Source organism: Lissotriton vulgaris, chromosome 5, assembly GCF_964263255.1.
Source record: "Lissotriton vulgaris chromosome 5, aLisVul1.2, whole genome shotgun sequence".
Lineage (NCBI taxonomy): Eukaryota > Metazoa > Chordata > Amphibia > Caudata > Salamandridae > Lissotriton > Lissotriton vulgaris.
The window spans coordinates 851,751,675-851,776,770 of record NC_141693.1 but is presented as its reverse complement, the minus strand read 5'-3'; the positions used below and the strand labels follow the sequence as shown (position 1 = coordinate 851,776,770).

At 41.8% G+C, this 25,096-nt stretch overlaps 1 protein-coding gene across 1 annotated transcript in view; it reads left to right on the top strand.

The window, feature by feature from the left end:
* The window catches only part of LOC147711695 (pulmonary surfactant-associated protein D-like), a 147,845-nt gene extending 126,401 nt beyond the window's left edge, over positions 1 to 21,444 (top strand). Inside the window, exons 4-5 of the mRNA XM_086922412.1 lie at positions 13,979 to 14,062; positions 20,841 to 21,444. Of these exons, the coding sequence (XP_086778538.1) occupies positions 13,979 to 14,062; positions 20,841 to 21,217 (461 nt within the window). The 3' untranslated portion in view covers positions 21,218 to 21,444. The remainder of the gene's footprint in view (positions 1 to 13,978; positions 14,063 to 20,840) is intronic.
* Positions 21,445 to 25,096: the final 3,652 nt, after the last annotated feature.

Genomic DNA, 25,096 nt, shown 5'->3' with positions numbered 1-25,096 from the left:
CAATCAGTTGTAAGAGCAGAATTAGTTCTACCTTCCCAGGTTATATCTGGCAAATATGTACACATTAGATTTGTACATGGGGACGTCAAAACATACCCTGTTGCCAGACTGGTTATTTCTTCAGATAATGGAAAATTGGAAGTAGAAGTAGGGGTACTCCCTAATTTGCCAGAAGATGTCTTCCTGGGAACAGATAACCCACACTTTATAGATATGTTTTAGGAAATGCGTAACCGGGTAAAGGAAGCCCAAGATCCAATGCCAAAAAACATCTTGTTAGTCCCAGAACAGTGGATGAAAGACCATAATTTTCGATTCACTCAGATGAATGATGTGCTCCTACCACCCATTTGGGAGAAAGCCCGAGAAAACAACACACAAACTTTTCTCCATTTGCAGATAAAAAAATGTACGCCTATATAGACTACCAGGACCCACTGAACCCCCCCCCAACTACTGGTACCAAAAGACTTTCATGACCATATTATATTTTATGCCCACTCGCATTTATTAGCCGGACATTCTGGACCCGAGAAAAAAAACAAAGAAATCCTTGTAAATGTTTACTGGCCTGGAATCTTCGCCCATATAAAAAATATTGCCAAGAATGTGAGGTGTGCCAGAACAAGAATCCCTACCTATCCCCTAAAGCACCCCTCCAGCCTTTACTTATAATAGGCATCCCATTTGAAAGGATAGGGATGGACTTGCTAGGCCCTTTACCAAGATCCGCAAAAGGATTCCAGTATGCCCTTGTTATAGTCAATTACGCCACTCGATATCCGGAGGCCTTTTCTCTTTGTAGTTCTGACACTAGGACCCTTGCATGGAATCTTATAGAACGTATCTCTTGAGTTGGGTTCCCCAAAGAAATCATTAAAAATCAGGGTACCCCCTTCGTATCCTGACTTATGGCACAGATATGTAAACAGTTAAATAATAAACACCTTAAGACCTCAGTATATCAACCTCAGATGGATGGGTTAGTTGATAGATATAACGGTTCTCTCAAACTCCTTCTTAAAAAAATACTATCTGGAGAGGTAAGAAACTGGGTCCAAATACTTCCCCTGGCCCTCTTCTTACTAAGAAGTCAGGTGCAAAGCAGTTATGGGTGTTCTTCATTTGAGTTACTCTATGGACAAAAATCCTGAACACGTCAAGAGATAACTCAACATGCATGGAAGAAAGACATGAAACCGGAAGCGGATAACCTTTTAGAGTACACCCAGCAGTTAAGAACATGTATCAGAAAACTCAGAGAGTTGGCGAGTACGACTTTGGAGAAAAGTTAATGTAAACAAAAGTGGATATATGACACAGGAACAAAACTAAGAGTATATCAACTAGGCGATTGGGCTTTGGTCCTACTAGCATACGATGAGATGAGATGCAAATGGAGAGGTCCCTTTAAAATCATATAAAGGATTGGATATCTATCGTACAAGTTGAGAATGGTGGGTCCAAGGGGAGCAAATCTTTCATGTAAATCTTCTAAAAAAATGGCAAGGACTCTTGCCCAAAACTGTGCACATAACACATGTAGGCAACAACACTCCGACCACTTTAGAACAGCTACAAATAAGCGACGAACTGTCTGAAGAGCAAAAGAAAGAGTTGAGAAACACGCTACAACCCTTTGCTCCTATATTTTCCAACATCTCAGGGAAAACACAACTAGCCCAACACTCTATTCGCACTCCGAAAGGGAGAGTGATAAAACAAAAAGCATATGGGATCCCAGCAGCAAGAAGGCAGGCCGTGCTCACAGAAATAGAGCACATGCTGAAGAAGAATGTCATGGAGCCTTCACAAAGTAATTGCTCCTCTCCCATAGTTTTGGTCCCAAAACCCAATGGGAGTATAACGTTTTGCATAGACTTCCAAGCAATTAACAAAATCTCTAAATTAGACGTCTACTCTCTTCCTAGGGATGATAAATTGATTGAGAGAATTAGAGACACTAGGTATATCCACAATAGATCTCACACAGGGTTACTGGCAGGTTCCACTAAAAAAAGAAGATAAAGAGAAAATGGCTTTTTCCACTCTTTTTGGACTGTTTCATTTCACAGTGCTCCCTTTCGGGCTGCCACTTTTCAGAGACTAATGAATCTAGTTCTCAAAAGTCATCATGAATACTCCTCTGCCTATATAGATGATATCATTGTATTCAGTCGTACTTGAGATGTGCATTTGAAATATCTAAACATAATCTTGAACGACTTAACATACAAAAATGCAAAAAAATCAACAATGGGCTTTTTTTGGGAGTATTTGTTGGGTAATGGACTGATTGAACCCTGAACTCAGAAGATCAAATCAATCACTAAGGTCCCCTTTCAAACCAACAAAAAAGCTGTGAGGTCTTTTTTAGATTTGGTAGGGTATTATCGCAGGTTCATTCCTGGATACTCTATTGTAGCTGCACCCTTGACTGATCTTTTAAGTAAAGGAACTCCTACTGCCAGTTTTCAAAGTCCATCAGAAAAAGCAATAAAAGCCTTTCAAATCCTAAAAGAAATTATTACCTCTGCCCAATTCTCACCTTCCCCAACTCTGAGAAGACTTTTATCCTACAAACAGATGCTTCTGACATGGGCATAGGAGCCATTCTCGCAGAAAAAGATGACAAAAGTATTGAGAAACCTATTCTGTACATTAGTAGGAAGATATTTCCCCATGAGACTGCTTATTCTACTGTAGAAAGAAATTCCAGGCCATTAAATGGGTAATTGAAAAACGTCATTATTATATTCCCAGGGTCCTTCGATAGTTTAATTTGCTTCAACCTTTTTTAATTTGAGGTGTATCATAATGAGGCAAGGAACTAACTGGGCCAGACTTCCTATCACATTTCCCACTATTTCCAGATCAGGAAAATCCAGGGATGGGGATGTGTCACGAAACTGGTGAATCCGATGGTTGGGGGACGGATGCCCTCTCCTTCCTTTTTGCCCACCCCGGAAGTCGTGCGGTAGGGAGGAACCAAGAACCATGTGCCGTGGTAAAGAAGAAGGAGAGAGCGCAGCTGCGTGGGGTCCAGGAAACCCCAGAGGAGAGTGACGGAGAAGACGGCGGAACAGCTGCAGGAGGCGCGGGGGAAGAAATGACCGGCAAGTCAGCTCCAAGAGATCCAGGGAAACGGGGAGAGTACTTCCTGCATCAGCACTGCCCGAAGAAACAGCTGGCAGAAAAGAAAGGAAAGCTGAGTCTCCTGTCTGTCAAGAGTTTCCAACTGCTGGCAGAAAAGAAGGGGGAGCAGAGTCTCCAGTCTGTCAAGAGTCTCTCGAACCACGCCGTGTCCCAGGAGGGATTGTGGCTTCATCTGGTGTCTGTGTGGCTCCTTAATTGGAAGCAAAGGGAACCCAGCAGCAGGAGAGAGGGATGTTTTTTTTTTTTTCTTTAGTGTCACTTTTATCGCGCGCAGCTACCCCAACGGGGTGTCCCGGCGCTCCAGCGGATGAAATGATTCTTACTCCATAAGGATTTAGCAAAAGAGGTGGGTTTTCAAAGCCCTACGGAAGGGGAGTTCCTCCTGAATTGATCGAATCGACTGCAGAAGTTTATTCCAATGGGATGCAGCACAGATTCGGAAGGTTTTTCCTCCTGATCGCGTCTTTTTAAATATCGGGATAGTGAGAAGATTTTTGGAACCTGATCGCAGAGATCTGATGTTTTTGTATGGGCGGAGGCAGGTAGAAAGATATGCCGAGCCCTTCCCTTTAATTGCCCCATGGGCCAGTAACAGTGCCTTGAATTCAGCCCGTTTCTGTATAGGTAGCCAATGGAGAGAGCGGCGATGAGGGGAAATATGTTCTCGAAGAGAAATCCCGCATAATAATCGGACTGCGGCATTTTGTACAATTTGAAGCCGATGGCAGAGGACTGCGGCAAGTCCAACATACAGGCCATTGGCATAATCCAAGTGCAATGTGATTAATGCTTGGACTATTGTTCTCCTTGTATTTCTGGGTAGAAAGTTAATGAGTTTTTTTACCATCCTAATTTTACCGAAACAGGCGGCAGATACCGTTTGAACTTGAGTGTGAAAAGAGAGAGCAGAGTCCCATCTGACTCCGAGATTCTTTACAGATTCTTTGGGGGTGGGAGGTGAACTTAAATCATGTGGCCACCACAAGTTGGAGTCCAGCGGGGATGATTGGTGGAAAAAAAGAACCTCTGTCTTTCCCGCGTTCAGTCGAAGACATTGTTATCCATCCAACATGCAACTTTACGCAGGCAATCTTTTAATTGATCAAATGTGGTGTCTGAGATGTCTTCATATGAAAAGAGCAGTTGGATGTCCTTCGTGTATGATGTAGCTTTGATTCCCAACTGGGCGATCAACTCGGCCAAAGGGGAAAAATAAACATTAAAAAGAAGGGGACTCAAGGAAGAGCCCTGAGGGACTCCCCATTTGAGTGGCGACTATCTGAGGTGAAAGGGGGGGTAAACACTGCCTGGGTACGATTGGACAAGAAGGATGACACCCATTTCAAGACCTGGCCTTGGATGCCTATCGAGTGGAGACAGTTGAGGAGAACAGGGTGAGAGACGGTGTTGAATGCTGCTGATAAATCCAGCAGCACCAACACTGCCCTCGCCCCTGTATCTAATTTCCATCGAACCACGTCTGCCATCTCGATCAGTGCTGATTCTGTACTGTGGCCCTGTCTAAATCCATGCTGTGAATTATGGAGTAACCCTTGAGTTTCCAGGAAATTCGCTAACTGCTGTTGTACCAGTTTTTCTAGTACCTTCGCTGGTGCTGGTAACAAAGAAATGGGCTTGGGGTTAAGAAGACTGTAAACAGCTCTGGATAAGGTCTAGTTGGACACTAGACTCTGAAAGTTCTTTCCTTTTTTTCTTCCCATTTCTCTCTACTCGGGTAGTTTCTTACCTGAGTCTCTTCTCCTGTCGAGTGTACCGGAGGACAGGAGGTCCGAAGGACCTATGAGAAAAAAAGATGTTGCTGACCTCAAGTCTGGAATTTTCTTTTTCTTATATGCACCTATGTCTATCATTTTTTTTGGCTGCTGAAAATAAAACCCAGACAAACAGTATTTCTTCTGAGTGGTCATTTGGCACTAAACCTTTACATTTGAAAACAAGGTTATTCCGCCTGGAGGATGGAGCAAATGACTCCATCTCCATGGAGGAGGGATCGCCCGCCATAATTATAGATGAACCCCAAGCAGGTGGCAATTTATAATGCATTAACAGGATCCGCTGTCAAGGCAGTTACTGACAATGCATTTTGCTGTTTGCTGCAGGGCTGCATCATGAACCAAACAGTTTTCTTTTTTTATTGTCAAAAGAGAATCCAACAAGTGGTTTTATTTTGAAAATAAAAAAAAAATGCTTCTCTCGCCATGAGAGTCACCTCCTATAGAAAGGGGAGCATCATTACAGTTTTACTGTCCCTCACCACCAGGGTTTGCCTGGTGGTCACCGACAGTAAAAAAAAAATGTTTTATGTCTGTCCATACTAATTGGGTGGGTGGACATATAGCTGTTTCTTGACAGCGTTTACCCCATTGAATCATCTGAGAGGTTTGACTATGGCAGCCAAACCTATTGGCCGGCCAGGTCTAAATCGGGAGGGGGTAAACCATTATGTTGGTGGTATGTATACATACGGCCAACATAAAAACCTTGCCTTTAGGCCCTTAATTTTTAAAAAGAAAATGCAAAAATGGGAATTTAATTCTGAAAAGTAAAAAAAAGTAATGTTCTCCTCACCATGGTAGTTGTCATAGCGAGGGGTGAGTATTAATACCATTTTCCTTTTCCCTCACCACCAGAGTTTTCCTGGCTGTGATTGACAGTAAAAAAATGGCTATTTGTCCCCCAATCCAAATTGGGGGTGAACATGCACCCATTTCTCCAATGGCCCATCTCCATCGGGACATCAGATTTGTCTATGGCAGTGATCAAGCAATACAAAGGGTAATTGGTTCCTTTCTGTGGTTCCTAAATTAAAGCGCAAAACGCTTTTAGGAATAAGACACCAAAAACATTTCTGATCTCAATGATATGTATCCTGACATGTTCCACAATTATCTCAAAAAAACATAATTTTCATTAAAATCAAATTTATTAAAAATTTTGTCAGAAACCAGCATGGTATATAATCAACAGTTTTGCATTTAAAAACAATTACAATATATTGACATTAAGCACATATACACATTCACAGAAGTTAAAAGTAACCAAGTTGTCGACGCGTTTCGGTGTTTAAGATTGATGGTACACCTTCCTCAGGACTACAATCAAACTTCTTCAATCTAAAAATATACGGAACAGTCAATTAGAATACATTCATAGAGAGATCTCATTTACAGAAAGTTTTTTACAATTCTATCGGTGTCTAGAGTGTACACAAGAAGATTTCTTACTTAATTCGCAGTATTCAATTTGCGGTGTCAGTCTAAATCCTGGGGATAGATAAATCTTATCCACTCTTATGATTCTGGTTTGTTTCTTTCAAAGACCTGTGTACACACAATATTATTTTGTGTACAATTAGTGTGTTTACTTTAATCCACAAAACTACATCTTTTATCACCACTCACGTTTAGGTAATCCAATGCTTACTTTGTATTTTAAAGTAGCTGCTTTAAGGATTTATTTCCAACCATATGGATATTTTTCATGTCCACTGTTAACAATCAGGATGGTTCCTTAAAATAACCTGTGTATACATAATATCAGGTATACAATAAGTGTATTACATTTAAGACACTGCATTTAGAAGTATCTTATAGAGCTGGTTAAAAGTATGCTTACTATGTAGCTGGTAATAGGAGCGTAAAATTTCCTTCGTTATGTGGAAAACTCAGGGTGAACCTCCGGTGAGCATCTTATCCACTTTTAGATCTTGCTTAAGTATAAAGGAGATGGAGTGCTTCTTTTTAAAATTTAAGACGATTCCTTTTAGCTAGGTAGAGAAATGGAGTGCACATTTTATACTTTATCATATTCCATTCCTTAGAGGTGATTCAATTCAGTTTGAGTCATGTTCTATTCATTTATTTGTAGACATAGAGCGTATATGATTTAAAAAGCGCAAATTAAAGGGCTGTTGCAGGGCATAGAGATTTAAAGGCTTGAATCATGTGGCTATATAGACAACATTGTAAAGCCCTCTCCAGATTAGTCTCATTTTTAAGGGTATAAAGTCCATGCACACATTGTCAGTTTTGTCTGATTATCCCAATGTCCGCTCATGCTCTGGGGTAGAATGCGCCCTCTTAATGTTAATCTCATTTTTAAGGGTAGAGAGCTACTGCAGACAATGTCAGTTATGTCTAAATATCCCGATGTTAGTTCAAGCTCACGGGTAGAATGCGCCCGGATTCCCCGTTCTCTTACCTCCGTAGTTTGAGCTCCTCACCGTCAGCCTGGTAACCCGGTCTCCAGCGTCAGTTAATGCGCTTGGAGAAACGGTTCCTTTTATACTCCGCGGCGGTCTGTTTCTATTGAAAAACTGCTTGCACCTGTGATCAAGCAATTACTACTTTAGTCAAACCTATAGTCACCTACATCTAAATTGGGTGGACGGACCAATATGTTGGGGATATGTATACTCTCTTATCATTGCAATGGAGTATACAGACCACCAACTTATTAATTAGGCCCTTAGGGTCTTTGGGCCAGGTGTAGGTCGCCAAATACTGGTCGGTAACGGCCGATTTCGGCCGTTACCGACCGGTATTTGGGATTTGACATATAGGGGGCCTCATATTTACAGAATCAGTATATTTACCTATTCGGTAAATTTACAGAATCGGTAAAATACCGAATTGGTAAATATACCGATTCTGTAAATCCATATGTAGGTGGCACTGTAATCAGTGCCACAGGCCCTTACCAAATCGTTATTTACCATGGAATACTATTCCATGGTAAATAACGAATTCCAGTGTACATGCACATCTGTGCATGTACACCTGTGCCATGTGGCACACAGACATGCCCTAAGGGCATGTATGTGTGTCACATGGCACACAAGCCAGAAACAGGGGTGAAACAGGGTGTCACAGTGACACCCTGTCCCCCTTGTAAAATCGGTAAATTTACCGATTCGGTAACTACCGAATCTGTATTTGCTATGGAATCCTATGGGCTTCAAGGCCCATAGGAATCAATGGCAAATACAGATTCGGTAATTACCGAATCAGTAATTACCAAATCTTACCGATTCGGTATTTTTACCGAATATTTTACCTACAAAGCAATTACCGAATAGTAAATACCGAATTGGTAAAATTCGGTATTTACCATTCGGTAATTTGCTATTACCTACATCTGGGCCTTAATTTTCAAAAAGAAAATCCTAAAACTGGATTTTCTTTTTTGAAAATAAAAAGTAATGCTCCCCTCGCCATGGGATCTCCCATGACCTGGGAAGCATTATTACCATTTGACACAGCCCTGCACAAAACTGCGAAACATATTGGCAGGAACTGTTGCAATGGTGGTTCTTGTCAATGCATTATAAATGACCGTCTGCTTGGCGGTCATTTATAAATTTGGTGGGGGATCCCTCTCCCATGGGGACAGTAATGGCAGATTTCCTGGAACAAATGCTATATTCCTTTAAAAGTAGGCCGTTATTCTATGACAGACTTGTGATCCAGGCATTATAGTTGAAGACATTTCTCAAATGTAGAGCCCTACTGCTAAAGTCAAAGAAGAAAGTGAGAAGACAGGCAGTTGAGATTATTTATTTTATATAATTATTTTCGAGTGATTTGCACATTTTCCATTTTCTGAGTACTTCATGGTTCAAAAACATTACAGCAGAGTCCGAGAACCCCTATCTGATCTCCATGCTTTGCTCACCATCAGTGCTCTGGAGAACGATGGGCCTCATTTATGAGAAGTGACGCATCGCTGTGAGAAAGCAGTGATGCGTCACTTCTCAGTGTGTAGATTTCATTGTGTCACTTCTACGAGGCTTACTTATGTGGGAATTCCCAGCCTTCATACATTATTAGTGGGCAGATGGAGTCGGCAGGTTTAAATAGCGCACCCCACTGCAAGAAGGTATCGGCACCATGGTTCTCATTGTCTTTAAAGGAGAAACAAGGCGAAGTCAGAGCGTTGGAACGGAGGTTGCGCCGAATTTATGCTAAGGAGGATCTTATCATCTATAAAACGGCACGGAGGCAGTGTCATGCCTTGATTAAGCGCGCTAAAAAAGCTTATTACCTGGCAGCCATCGACTCCTCTAATAATAAACAGAAAGAGATCTTTAGGATTGTAAATACCTTTAGAAACCCCAAAGTGCTCTGGCAGGAAATCCCACCCTCATTGGCCCTTTGTAATACTATTGCCAATTATTTTGAACAAAAGGTTAAAGACATCATCAAAGATTTTTCCCTGCCCGGGGTATTCACCTCTGACGAGGAGTGTCGGGCTGATACCAGCATGCCCTGTTTTAAGACATTCCGCCCCATTAGCATGGAGGAGTCCCGCCAGGCCATACTATCTAGTAACCAGGGCTCGCCTTTTGATCCCTGCCCCCCTATGTTTTTAAAAGCGATAGTGGATACGGCAAACCCCATTATTAATAGCATCATCAATTCCTCTCTCTCCACTGTGAGATTCTGATAGAATGGAAACTCACAGCTGTAAAGCCTCTTCAGAAAAAAACATTAGCAGACCCAACAACTCCAGAATGCGTTTAGACACTACTCCCCAGTACGCAATTTTAGATCTTCAAACTTGAATCTGCTGATAAACCCAAAGTTTAGGCTGGTCACCAAGGGAGGGAAATCTCTTGGAGTGATCGGGTCTAGGGCATGGAATAAACTCCCGCCCCAGATTTGTCAAATTCCCTCTGAAAGTCTTTTCAGGAAATCACTTAAGACCTGTATATACAATATCATGGACTCAGCTTGCAAAGCGTTGGTTTAGTGTGTTCAGACCCCCAGATTAGAGCAGTAAGACCAGCCTGTGCCATCTGGCTTTGGTCACAGCGCCAAGATGCTCTTTGGAGTGATAGGTGCGCTATAGAAATGGCCCTTACATTACATTACATTACATTACATTATACCTGACGCAGGTATAATGTAGCGCAGGGGTTTACAAAGTGATGCATCTGCTTAGATGCATCACTTTGTAAATAGTGGGCAACAAGAGGCATGTTTTACGTCGATGCGTCACAAAAAGTGACGCAATGGAAGCGCAAAACTGTCGCGAGACCTCATAAATAAGGCCCAATATCTTTAACTTCTTTCTTTCCTGGATTTGTCTATAGCCAATTTCACTAAATATTTGAATGTTCTTTGATGCAAAAAGCCACAAGTCATTGTAGAGGATTGCAACAGGTTATCAAAAAAGTGAATTCGTTTTTTCTGGTAAAACCTTCAAGCCTTTATGACTAGAGGGGAAGAGGTTACCTTCATGCACATAACACATGCTTTTTCTGGAAGGTACTCAATGTTTACTTTAGAAACTTCCTTGTCTTTTAAGTTTTTCTGGAAATGTTTCCACATTATTCCCATAGAGTCCGTCATGAAATTAACCTGCTATAACTAACAGGGACTTTTTGTCAGGAAATGCTCAGCCAGGGATTAAAGGAGCTCTGCGCCCAGTGTAAGTTCTGGCTGTACTCATCCAACTGACACCTTTCATTGGGTATTTTCTTGGATACATTGGTGTGTTTCCTAAAATGATCCCGTGACAAATATTGCCTATATCTATAGCATTAAAGATGTCATGGTGAATATATTATAAAGCATTCTTGAAAGTGTATCCTGCAATTTAACCGCCTGCTTTCACTGGTTTCTGGTATGGAAATGAGGTGCCTGCTATGAACATTTGCAAACAAAGCTTGTTGCTTTCATTTCCTAACCCACAGTAAGAAAAAAGTCACTAACACCTCATACTGAAAAAGCTTATTATGAGATTGAGCTCCCAGTGAAAATGCTTGTTATGACAATCAGCTCTTAAAGGAACTTCCACAGAAAGTCTGTAAAACGTTTAGATTATCTAATAACTATGGAGTCTGCTCAATATGACATGCCAACTTGGTGCGGGAATTGCTGACGTTTCAACTCGAAAATCATCCAAATTAACAGGCTCTAAAGAGAACACTTGTGTTGCACTATGCATAATAAGCGCAAAAGTTCAGAAAAAGTTATCCTTCAGGAAATCTCATCTGCCCATAAAACAAATTCAAATTGATCTTACTACTTGAAATTTTATATTCTAACAGATGCTACTTATACATGCTTAGCAACAGACGTGGTCAATGAAATCTCAAAATAGATCTAGTTACTTTATTGTTGAAAGAAATATATGAGAATCATTAGGACGTTTCCTATTTTATGCCAATCTGCAACTCTGCTTTACACAACTCAAAGCTCCTTGGAATTAAAGCTAAGCGTATTCTTGAAATTGATCACTAAAAATCTATTGGATGCACTACAAAAGGTGACTACAGACACATCACGGATAATTTAGGTAGGTGGGAATTTGAGTGTGGTATCAGAGCACGGTTCTCACAGGATCTAATATCTGCTTTCAATGTTTGTCATGGAATCTCTGATGTTGGCTTTCACTACCTAGCTTGATCAGTATCTCCCACTTGGTTAGCTTGGTTGACTTATATTCTTCATGGAAGACCCAGACCTCTAGACATATCCACATGTAATCTTGTCTGAGAACACCTGACTGTGGGATTTGCTGGGAGCATTACAGTGACCTCTGCTATTTAGCTTTTATAGGCACCTTTTATGGAACATATGTGAAACTTCTTGTATTCTATATTACTGCTACAAACATGATTTGTAGGAGATGTGATATTTAAAAAGCTCACCTATATAAGTAAGGATAAAGGCAGGACTTCTGTCGTCTTTCCTTTCACTTCACCAATTGACAGTATTAAATTAGTTGAAATTAGTTGAAAGATGAACTTTTAAACCAGAATTCATGGTGGTTGAGTATTTACAGTTATCTGGCCAGCAGAGATTTTGTTACTAGACATTGAACCTTCTCGTTCACCTGTTGTGAAAGTGAAGAACGTTGGAGTCTGAAAGGACTCCAGACTTAGTTGTATGTCAAAATATTGAGTTAAAAAATATTGTCATATAAAATAATATCCTGAGTCTGAAGGTAAGTATATGCAGATATCCAGAGGTTTGTTATGCTTAACTCCACATCTTTCAGCCTTGAAATGATATATATCACCTACTGGCGGTCGCCAATAGGTAGTTATAGTTGGACCATGATTCCATGCAAAAAGTGTTTTTGACTTGCCTATATCTTTGCCTTTGTTTGACGAATCTTCACAGAATTTTCCAAAAACACTGTGCCAGTAATCCTTGGAGTGCATGGAAAGTTTCAGTGTAATCAGTCAAGCGGGGGCCGAGAAAAAGGGGGGCAAATGAGTGTGTTTCCCATGTTAATGTCCATAGGAGCTTTAGACATGATTGCAGCCTGAACCGCGGGACAGAATTACATAAAATGTGGCAGAAAGCTAGCTTTTAGTATTCAGATTGCACTTTTTGTTATTTGGTTTAAATCGTTCTGTGGTTGTTGAGTAAGTAAATCCAAATAAGGATATCTTTGACCATGGCTAATTTGCAAATAATGATGAGCTCATGCAGGAAAATGCAGAGCTCTGATTGGCTGCCAACACTTCAACCAGGAAGTGTTGTCAGCCATCTTCAGCCGAGTCCCACAGCAAAATGGGAAAAAAAAGAAAAGGGGGCAGGGTAGGAATACCCTGACCCGCATGCCTTGGCATTGGGGTTCCCATGGAACCCCTCCATGTCATAAACTTTTTTGTTTTTTCTAATCCACAGGGTTTTTTGCAAAACATTTGCCAATATCACTGTGAATTCCCCCCAAAAAATAATCAAGTACAGGCTGCCACACTTGTTTTCATTGTAGCCCCCAGGTGGGCCAGGTCATGGGGGCATGCAGGGATTAGTAAAAACAATGGAGGGTGGCAAACAGGGTCCCCCTCCAAGAGCCTAAAAATGCCCTGGGGACAGCCGCCTCCCTGAGGCTACAATTAAATGCTTGGGGGAACCTTGCAGAACCCCGAGTCCCAGGAACCACCATCTCCGCAGGGCTGAAAATAAAATGCTTAACGGGGCAGCACAGGCCTCCCGAGACCCGGGGATCACCACTTCCCTGGGGGTAAATTAAATATGGCTTGGAGGGGCATGTGGACCCCCGGGCCCCAGGGACCACCACCTTCCTGGGGATTTCTTTTTCTTAAAAAGGGAGGGGGCACCCCTCCTAGGCCATTCCCAGCCAGAGGACTACCACCTTCCCAGTGCAGGCCTGTGAAAGTGAAAGGAAGGGGGCCACATGGCCCCCCTCCTGGAGCCAATAATTGTTCTTGGGACCTCCACTCCCCTCCTCCAGGACCAGCTCCTGCTATGTCCTGGGGTGCCTACCACAGGACATAGGAAACAGATTAAATGATTGCTCTCACAGACAGGGAGCAGTAATGATGTCATCAGGTATGTCCCTGGCCATGTCATTGGTGACATAATATGTGAGGTCACAAGCAGTGCATTTTGGGGGTGTAAACTATAGTTAGCTTAGGTAACTATAACTGCTGAATTTTAATGGAGACAGAGAGAAAGAGAGAGAGATATATAGACAGACAGACAGACAGACAGATAGATAGATAGATAGATAGATAGATAGATAGATAGATAGATAGATAGATAGATAGATAGATAGATAGATAGATAGATAGATAGATAGATAGATAGATAGATAGTTAGATAGATGCAAAAATATTGCACTGTCATATTTGAATTCCCCAGTTTATTTCCACAAAATATTTCTTGCCCTACCTGAATGAGCTGAAATTTCTACATTTTCATTTTTAACCTAAAAGGGCTACATTGACCCTATCTTACTGCTAATAAACACATTTAATTGCATATAAACATCATATTTACAAAAACCCTGTGATCTAATCATATCTTTTTATCCGCAGATCTTGACCTACTCAAGAGACAAATGAGTGCTATGAATCTACAGCTGAATTTATTGCGGGATGCCTCCTCCAAGCTGAAGAAAGGTGAAAATTGTACTAAAAATCGGAGACAGTTCCACATATTTGTTTTTATTGGATCTAGCAGTATTCAGTAAAATACTGGGTACACGGTCACGTAATCACTTCTTGATATGTTCAAAAAAACATTTTACTATTCAGTATACTTTTTCCAACTCGACAAATAGATTCTGCAACTCATACTGAATCACTGTTTTGAAGGGGAGTGAAATAGGTATTCCTTTTAAAATCTGAGTCGCTTTGTTATGTATCAATGGTTTATGTCTATAATATCTGCTCGAACCACTGATATGTTACAGACTCCGAAGTTGGGTTGGTAACTGGTTCGCCCAAGGGAAAGGCAGCAAAGTGTGACCTGCTGAATGAATATTAATTAGGAACGCCATTCGGCAATTTTTCTGCAATTCCTTAGCTGGTGCACCGATATATTAGTTTGCAAAATAAAATACTGAAAGCAAAAAGTAGGTTTACAATTTTCAAATGCTTCTTGTGATCAGTTTGTGCATACCTCTGCCCCCAAATTCGCAATAATCAATGTGCCCATTGGTTTTTTCAGATATGAAATTACATATGTGCAAACCGCTTGCTGGATTACAAGCTTTGTGAAAATGTATACAGTTTAATTTCAACACAAACCCTGGCGAATTTAAAACTGTCTGCATAATTTGCACATAAAAATCTTCAGAGAAGTTGTTGTTTCAAACTGTAATACAACTGGTTGTATTCAAATTGAAATCGGTTACACTTCAGCATTCAAATAGAGATTTCCATGCCACAAGGTGAATTTTTCCAGATTAGCATTGGATTAGCCTTATTGGTTATAGTGATAACCCACAGAGACTGAAGACCAGAGGACGACATTTAGTTGGGTTGGATTCAGGGATCATCGCCAATTAGCCTATAGAGAGGTACATAATTTGCACTACCAAATACTCCTGGACAAATTTAGACTCACTTTTTTCACTCTGTACAATATAGGACTGGTATGAACTCATTTTCCGGGCTATTTATAGATCCCAGGCCACTACTGGTACAGATATCACACTAAAAAGCACAGTTTGGACATGTCAGTGTACTGATTTCAAATTATTTTAGTTAAGTTACACTTCAACTTGGAAAATAGCATTAAATGCTGAAGTACACTTGTTTTATGGGTTGAAGAATTAAATGGTCAAACTCAACCTTGAATCAGCTTCACTTAGAAGGGCTTTGGAACACATTTGCCCTTTGCCACTTATTATTTGTTTTTAAATGATAAAGTGCTTTATAGAGTTATTTGATGAGCAATAACTTGGAGAATGTCATCTGTGACATCATCAATGATGTCCTTTGAGATGTCATTTAACTTGTCATGATTGATGTAACATGTGACTGCATAGGCAGTCCATGGTGGGGCACAAGTTATAGTTACCTATCCAAATGATAACTAGTTAAGTTCATTGTTTTGTTTTTTTGGTTTTCAAGCATGAGTTTTTAACTCATGTCAACATCTATCTATACATTAAGTTAACCATTTTATCTAGCACATTTCTAGGGTTTACTAATGTAAGCTAAGATTTTAATACTATACAGCTGCCTGTGACCCCCACCACCTTCCCAATGTTCTCCATGTGCCTGCCCCTCCCCCCTACCTTCCATGGTCCAATTTACTGACCCTGTCCATGCTCGCCTGAATACCATGGCCGCCTGTTTTGTCTGCTCTCTGTTCACCGTTTGCGTTCCCCTCCCCCATCCCTCCAGCCCTCTAGGCCTCTGTAGACAGCTTCTGTCCCTCCCATGCCAGCATTCCCTACTAGGTTAGCTAGCTGCCTCTGCTCCTGCACCCCTTCTCCATCCCTTTATTCTTTTTGTACATGCCCCTACACCTCATGCCCTCCGTGGTCTTTTGTGCTGCCCATTCAGCTCTAGCCTCTGTAGTCAGCTTGCTTACCATCTTTTGCCTACCCTTCATTTTCCAAATCTGTATACTTCTCCCTCCTACACTCCTGCCCTAAGCGGTCTTTTGTGCTGCCACTCCTCATCTTGCTTGCCCTTTGTGCTTAGCCTGCTGCCCCCACCAACAGCCTCCCTGCCCTCTGTTGTCTGAGACCATGCCCCTGCTCCCTCCCTCCTGCATGGTCTGATGTGCTGTCACTGCCCCTCATGCTTACTATCCTTGACTCTCCCTTGTCCCCTCACTTACTCTCTTTTTTCCAAGTCCCTGTCTCAGCCTCCCTCCTGTGCTTAATGGTCCATTGAGTAGCCACTGCCCCTCCTGCCTGTGATGTCTGCTGTGTTGCAAAACACACAAGATGATGGACGGGATGTTGCACATTGACTAAACATTCACCCCAGTCACAGATCTGGGTTTAACCCATCGTTATTTTGCTCACCACGCCACCCCAGTTCAGACATGGCCATATGCAAATCAGTCTTGACCCTGTGCCCATGATTTATTTCCCAATTACGGCTGAGTTTGCAATCAATGCGTATATACCTATATTCATGGTTTTCAAAAGAACCACTGCCCAAAACAGAGTTATGTCAACACCACTAGAATTTGAAAAGTATGATTAGCAACGCACATGCCCATTATCATGCCCTAACTTGCGCCATACACCATATTTTTCTCTTGAAAGCTCTTTTTTGTTTTTGTGTTATTGGCAATGTACAGTTTTAATTGCGGTTGATGAAAATTATCTTGTGTATTGTGTTTGTTGCTAAGTCTAACTGGCGAAAGGAGTTTTGAACATATGATTCAGAGCTATACTTAGGTTTTAATTGTGGCTTTTTCAGTGAATGCCATGTTTTCTTTGTAACTTACTTTAATGTGCAGCATGGGTTGCCTGCAAGGCCTGGCAACTGGCCATGTCTACGTGCAACCTACAACAGATTCTCAACCCCCATTGCACCTAGGAGAATGATCTTTGCCAGGCCATGTTTAAAAAAAATTTTTTAATCTAATTTTAGGATCCTTATGTGGTACCACAAACGTAGGACCTGTGAACTGAGGGCAAGCTTCACTGTATGTCTTCTCCTTCCAGAGGCAGTTACAAATTCATGACCATGAGCTCCCAATGCTGATACATCGGTTGGTAAAGCTGGCCCTGGGTTTGTGGTATTTGGCACGAAGCTACCCCCGTCTATAAATCTTCCTCACGATTTGCAGTTCGCTGGCCCTTGTAATGGTACCCGGGGACTTTGGTATTTGTCTCAGTTAAAAATGAACTTGGCCTACATTTTAGGGGTCAGAGTAAAGTGAATCCCTTTTTATTTCTGTTTTCATTTAAACCATGCTGGGAGCCTTAGAGGGTCTTCCCTTTACGTTCTGGGTGTGGGAGGAGGTGATGGTGTCCAATGTATTTTTGTGGCCAGGCCCTACACCTAACCTGTGACAGTTCCCCAACTAACAGTGTGCAAGACCTTCAGCCATGAACAGCATGGGTTACTTGCAGACAAGCCTTGTACCTCACCTGCAGTGGCTGCCCAACCCATGCAGTATACAATGGACCTCAACCTCCTGACTTCCTAGCTAAGCCAGACACTTATTTTAGTGTGTTTGGCCTTGTTTCTGTTTTTTGTTATTTACAGCTCCGGAGTCCGAAATAACTTGCGAGTCAGGAGCAAAATGGCAGTTGAATCTAGCACCCAAAAGAAGGTCTCAAAGCAATTTTAACATGTGAATGGTGCATCAAAATGGCATTTTGTTAAGGGTAGCTTTTTTTGCAGGTATGTGGGTCCGCCTCATGGATGCCCTGTTGTTGGCTACATCTGGGGTTTACCGCCGATAGCTGTGTCCGTTTTTTTATGCACAGTGTTAAAATCGTGAGCCATTGTTGACTTGCGGGTTTCAACATTTCAGTCCTAGTCCAGCCACTCACAATGTCTTAAATGTGATTGACTGGATTGATTAACAAGTTTAAATGGCAGGGAAATACAAAAGTGTAAACCATTTAACGCCAGCTCTGTATGTTTGTTTTAAAAATGTTAATATCTCAAAAACAAAGTAACAGATTTTCACCAACCAAAAAAAAGCACACTTGCCGTGAAAAGATAGGGGCAGATTTATGAAGGGCTTGCGCCACGTTTACGCCGCCGTTGCGTGACGCAACGGCACAGAAACGTGGCGCATCCCTGCGCCCTATTTACAATGTGACGCATCTAGGAGATGCGTCACGTTGTACAGCACTGCGCCATGAGGAGGCGTTCCTGCGCAGGGGGGGCGTTCCTGCGCAGGAACGCCTCCTGAAAGTGGCTGAGTGAAATCTATGAGATTTCACTCAGTCACTTTCAGGGCAATGCTGCGTCAAAACCCTGCGCCTGCTTGAAGCAGGTGTAAGGCTTGAGGCAGCATTGAAAGAATAGGCCCCCCCAGAGTATTGCTGGAGCTGCGTCGCGGTTGCGACGCAACTCCAGCAATGCGCCACATTTCCGGCACAGATGCGTCACGCATCTGTGCCGTTTTTGCCCCATGGTGCGCCGCATCTTAAATGCGGCGCACCATGGGTGGCGTAGCTGTGGCGCACTGTGGCGCATGTTAACTGGCGTATCCCTCGGGATGCGCCAGTTAACATAAATCTGCCCCTTAATCTTTAAGTTAAATTTGGTAAGAAGCCTTTAAACCATTGCGGATCATGGGGGGTAAAATGAATATCACACCTGTGTCCTGAAATTAAATTAAAAGAAATATATAAGAGGACAGGATGAGCTCATCCTGACCACTAGGGCCATCTGGCTAGCCACACAATGGACATGTTATAGCAGCCTTTATAGGACTCTGGACATGGTATCCTTTGAAATGCATTGTAGAGAAAGACTTTTGTTGATGATCAGGGGAAGAGGGAAGGGGTAATGGCAGAAGCAGGTCAATAAGATGTCCACAAATGGCAGAAGGAAGTGGCAGTGGTAGTACAACAGACCATTGAGATGTGGAGAAAAGGGGCATGGCCAGGCACAAGGACAATGGATGGCAGGGTGGATGGGTACAAGGGCAGCAAGCAGGCTATGCAATGCAAGCAGGAGGGACAGTGTCAGCACTCTGGAGCATGGAGGGCAAGAGGGAGTGGGCAGGACCTGTATATGGAGGACATTGGGAAGGGGCAGGAGCAGCATGTTCTTCACGGAGGGCAGATGGGGTGGCAGTGGAAGCACAATACACCATGGAGGACAGGAGCAAATGGACAGGGGAAAACACACTGACAGCAGAGGGGATGTGGGAGGAATCAGGGGCAGCAAATTGCCAATGTAGAGCCGTGGGACGACAGTGCGAGAGCAACAGACCACCTATGGCTGACAGGTGAGTTAGAGTCAACACAATGGACCATGATGAGCAAACAAGAGGGGTTGGACATGCAAAAAGGACCATGAAGTTGGAAGAAAGGAGAATGTAGGGGCTGGACTGAAAGAATAGTTCAGCCCGAACTGCCAAGCCATGTCTTCCCTGGACTGGAATCAAGCACTCTATTCTCATTAAAGTTATCGATGTAGGAGTACTATGATATCACTTGTTAAAACACTCCTGTTCCATTGCCTTTGATAATTTGACCACATGTGTTATTTATGGGATTGTGAATTGATGATGACTCTGTATTTCATGGCTGTACCTCTTTGTGGGTTTGTCTTTGAAAAACAAAAAATATAGAGACCAATCTGTCATGTTGCCATTACATGGTTAGCCAGCTGGAATTGAACAATTTCGCAGCTAGTGCTTGGGCCACACCACTAGAAAAACTGGATTTGAAGGGTGGGCTGCAGCTTAAGCAGGACAGGTGGCCCCCTCTGATGCAGGGCCAGCTTTAGCACTGCTGGTGCCCGGCGCAACACTGTTTGTTGGTGCCCCCTAATGACCACCTCCACCATCGATTTCCTCAGTACCACCCTTTAACAGTGCCCCACAAATATCCATCACCACTCTCTCTCAGATGCATTTAATTAATTTTATAGCTCCACTCATGCCAGTGTAGGATGTCAGAGTCCTTTACATCACACAGACACACTACACAAAGACAATAAATCATATGTGTATAAAACAGTATATAGGAAGTGTTACATAGGACAGAGGACTACAGGATGTGGGAGTCCCATGTTATCCATACTGTTAGGCAGTATAGTTTGAGTGCTTGGCCTGGAGAAGCGCAAACTCAAAATTTAAAATGTAACACCATGGCTGGGGGTTCTCTTTAATAATAAGAATTTAGTTCTACCCAAATGAACCCTGTTTGCAACATTAGGATAATGAAAGACTGGGGAAAAAACTCATACTGCTTTAATCTATACCTTGCTGTTTGCATGCAGCTCTTTTATGACAGTTTATAGCTCACTGTCCTAAATTAGAATTTTACCTTAGACACTGCAAGTAACGCAAAGGATCTCTCTGACAAAAGCATTACACACTGACCTATTTGCATTATATGCACTTTTGTGATTTGCATAGTATACATTCTTTGCAGAATTTATAGTAAACCTCTGTGCTACATTAAGATGAGTCAAAACTTCTACTAGCCAAAACTCCAATCTCTCTCCAGGAAGAACAATTTATTACAGGAGTTATTTTGACATTTTTATTGTTGCCTGAAATTAGCTGGAGGCCATCACACAGCAGCAGGTGTTTTTACAACCATAAAATACCTACAAACACATCGTCCCCACCCGAAGTCAATGCCCTGTGCTATAGAAACGGCCTCACTGTCCTAGAGACAGTCATGCTTTGACCCCCAAAAGGTGTGGTATCCCACCTACCAAACCTTAAATGTCCCCCATTCGCTTTCTTGCAATGATTAATGCCTATCTCACTTCTCTCTTTCAGCCATCCTGTTAAACAATGGAAGGAGTGTAGGAGAAAAGTTATTTGTGGCCAATCATCGTGAACTCAACTATGAGGCAGCAAAATTGATGTGTACAAATGCAGGAGGCTCTCTCGCCTCACCCAGGAATGCTGCAGAAAATGATGCTATCAAGGAAATAATAGTCCAGACAGAGAAAGTATCTTTTCTAGGAATAAATGACCTCCGCACTGAAGGCAGTTTCAGATACCCAAGCGGAGAGGCAATTGGCTACTCCAACTGGGGTCCAAGAGAGCCAAATGATGAAAAAGGGACTGAGGACTGTGTGGAGGTGTTCAGCAGTGGCAAATGGAATGACAAGTCATGTGGGGAGAGACGACTGGTTATTTGTGAATTTTAAATTCTACTTTTTTCTGTCATTTATTTCGGCTAAGAAAAAATATTTACTCATTTGTCAAACTTACAAATGTTAATTTTACTTTGCTTCAAACTTTAAGTAATTATCCATTTGAAGGTTATTCACACCTGCTGTTACAATACTACTAACAGCAGAAGTATAAAGTTTTCAGTTTCTTCCATTAAAAATAAACAAAGTCATAGATAAATATGACTATCCATTTTTGTCTACACATTTGTGGTTGTCAATGAAAAATCATCTTTCCCTTCAGTGAAGTATGTGTTTTTGTATACCAAGATTCATGATAATGGACTTAACTCCTAGAGGTCAAAAACTGAAGCTAAGTAGAACTTAACTTAAATGCATGAAGACCATACTCGTCGCACATATGCATTGGAGTACAATGGGAAATCTATAACTCTCGTAGGTTTCCTTGAGTACTCATGGAATGCTTTATAAATAGACCTATAGTATGGACCACAGGATAAGTAACTCTGCATTTTCTTTCTTTAGTGCAAGATTAAAATAATGAACAAGTGCACAATTATGGTCCCAGTGATTCGTACTTAATAGTACATTTGAAACCATTACCCTAATTTTAACCCCTGCACTTATAAATAATTGTTTTGGAATACACCTCCTTAAAACAACACAATAAGGGCATGGGAAAAGGAAATGACTTACTTATTTTACAAAATCCATACAGTAGTTACACTTTAAACCAATCAGCCTCCAGGATCTATCTTGAAGCAGGAGGGTGGTTGCACGAACCAAAGTGACCTGTGAAGGAGACTTCAAATTCCTTGTGTGAACTTCATTCTCAAGAGGATCTTTTATACTGACAAGGTATAACGAGTTTGTAGGCCAGGCATCACCCAAATCCTGTCAATGATTCATTGTTCCTTGCCTATGAATAGATATAGTGCATCTGAATTTGACTGAAAATATAGAGGGCATTCCTGAGGGCTATCTGGGCACTTGTAATGATCTTGTTGATGAGCTTGACTGCTTGTAAGCGGTTTCCAGCTTCCATTTCCTCCCAGATATTTGTTACACAACTCTGATCATCCGAACTGTGTATATTACTGGAACAAGCAAGTCATCTGTCTCCGAATTCAGAATCCAGTCTCCAGTCTCAGCCCTTACGCAGGAGTAGGTTTGGAAACACTCTTCATAGACCATAGAGACTTACTTTAGATTATTTAACTTATTTGGGGTGGCATTTTTTTAAATATCAGCACTACGTATTATATGGGATGACTTTTAATTTTACCTGTCCCTCAATATACTTACATAGAACGTAAGCTCCATACAAGCATTAAAACGTAAGAATCTCCTTCTGACCTGAGTTTCTATTACAGGAAAATGGAATAACTTAATTACGAAGAATTTATCCACTGAAATGTTCAACTTCTCCAACTTCACCACATGTTAACAGAATCTGTATCATCTAGTTCATGAGTAGTTTATATAGTAACAAGTTTTGAGTACATGGTAAAAACTACAGGTCATCAATGCATCTAACTTTGCCAAGTAGGAAAAGGTTAAAGGTGATTGGTGCAAGAGTGCCTCTCTACTTAATATTCTTCCTCACCTTAAACATGGTCATTTCCCCACAGAGAGTAATGTCAATTTACTTCAATTGTATAAGCGCAGACAAACCTAAGTCCAAACCACAGTGCAGTATATGTGGCCAAGATCAAGAACTAATTCACAAAACATGATCATGGGCAGGGCCGGACTGACTACTGTGTGCTTTTTGGTAGGGTGGCAGGGTGGGGTCCAGGTTCACTGCTGATGGGGCTGATTTTATTGCTGGGGAGCTGACGGCGCTTCTAAATGAACAATGCAAACAAATAGCTTTAAAGCGTACTTCTTTAAACATGTATTTTGCATTGTTTATTAAGAAAAACCTGGTAGACAGTCTAGCCCTGATCCTGGGCAAGCTTTAGCAATCCTATGTAACGGTGGTATTCTTTTACCAGCATATACCTTTTTTTAATAAGGTTTTAAATACTTACTAATTTCTCTAAAAACAAAGCAGGCTTATCGTGGATTCCATTTTCTAATATGACACTTTCTAAGAGGATCATACGTGTCCATTTCAAAAGCAGTTTCCCAGAAACATCTTACAAAAACATTGGGAGAAAACATATGTTGTTCTTCCCTTTTGGTTTGTAATCATTGTTCTGCTGCTCCACGAGTTTGGGATAATATGTATACCCACAAGTAGCATTGCTACCTCTCCCAATACAGGAATCCATTGAGCAGGATGCAACATCTAGACTTACATATGAAACAAATGAACAGTGCCTGCTGACCCTTCTGTACAGCTATAATCTACCTTAGGAATTGTCATTTGGTTAGGTGAGGCAAAACTGCATCTCATTCTATTCTCATGACTAAACAATACATTTGTTAAGTCCTCTTTTTCAAGGCCCTTCGTGACCATTTCCAAAATGTAAGAAAGTCTTTATCCTGGTTTGAACTGTATACTCTGTTCCAAGGGGTCCAAGTGTATCTAGCTTGCACCTCACACTCATGTGCGATTTTATCTCCTGACAAGCTATTCCTTTACATCAATCTTCTAAAGGGTCTACGTAGTTCCTATATACCTGTAGATTTTATATACTTCTTCCAACCTTCATTAATTATCTGTGCATACTAACATAACCCTGCTATCCCCAGAGGACTTTGCCTGAACCTATCACCTGTGTAGATGCGGGTGGTATGAACCCACTAGTAAGGTATGTCTTATTGAGAGGATTAATTATCCCTCTCAAACAATGTTTGAGAGACAGATTATGAAAAAAATGTGCCACACATCATTTTTACCACACTATTTTCCATGTATATTGGCTTTTATAGGTTGTGTGCAAGAGAACCTCTGCAAATGTATTGGCATTTATATAGCGCACTACTTACCCGTAGGGTCCCAAGGCGCTTCGACCGCTGCGAAACCCTTCCTGGCTTACCTGAGAGATGGTCCCTTAATGGGTATCTCCGGGGTGAGACCAGGCATCCCCGGCGGTCTGGTGGGGCCGTTAGTGAAGATGAGTCAAGCTAATGCCCAGAGTTGCCGAGTGTGATCGCTGATCAGAGTGGGCACCGAGGCGAGAGAATTATCGAGTCCGCTGACCCTGGTCCAGAAACCTGCCGCGCCGGGAATCGAACCCTGGTCCCGGGCCGTCCTCTGCTCTCGTGGCATAGCAGCATTTCCCATATTTACATGGTAGTGCTAAGCCACTCAACGTGGATTAATGCCACCTTGTAAATATGCCCTTTTACGCCGAAGTCCTCTGAGGCAAAGGGGGTTGCAATGGGTGTTGCAGTGGGCGCTCCACCGCAACACCCTGCAGCGCAGGCACAGTTGCAACATGGAGGCAGGGTGCTTGCGCTGTCGCTAGGAAGCTTTTTTAGCGCCATTGCCACGGGAAACACAGGGGTATGCTGTATTCTTGTGACTAAAGCGCATCCTTATAATTAAAACATTTCAGAGCGCAGCATTTAAAAGTTTGGCGTAGCACCACATTCCATTTTTTGAAAATAATTCCTTGAATATTTTATATAAACGTGTTGATCCATACATCATTAAATGTATTTGTGAAGTTTCACAAATGTAATCCATATGCCATTACATTTATGAAAATAACCCCCTCAGTTGCAACAATGGTTTCTTTGAACTGATCAGACATTTTAACATCAACCTGCTTCTTTATACATATTAGAACATGTATCCTTTATTTGCCTACCTGGGTTTGTAAGCAATCAATATAAATATCTTTGTAAGTGTATTATACAGTTGGCTATATTGAAATGTTTAATGGGCTACTTATAGAGTACCACAAAAGAAAACATTTCCAAAAATGTTTGTTTTTACCG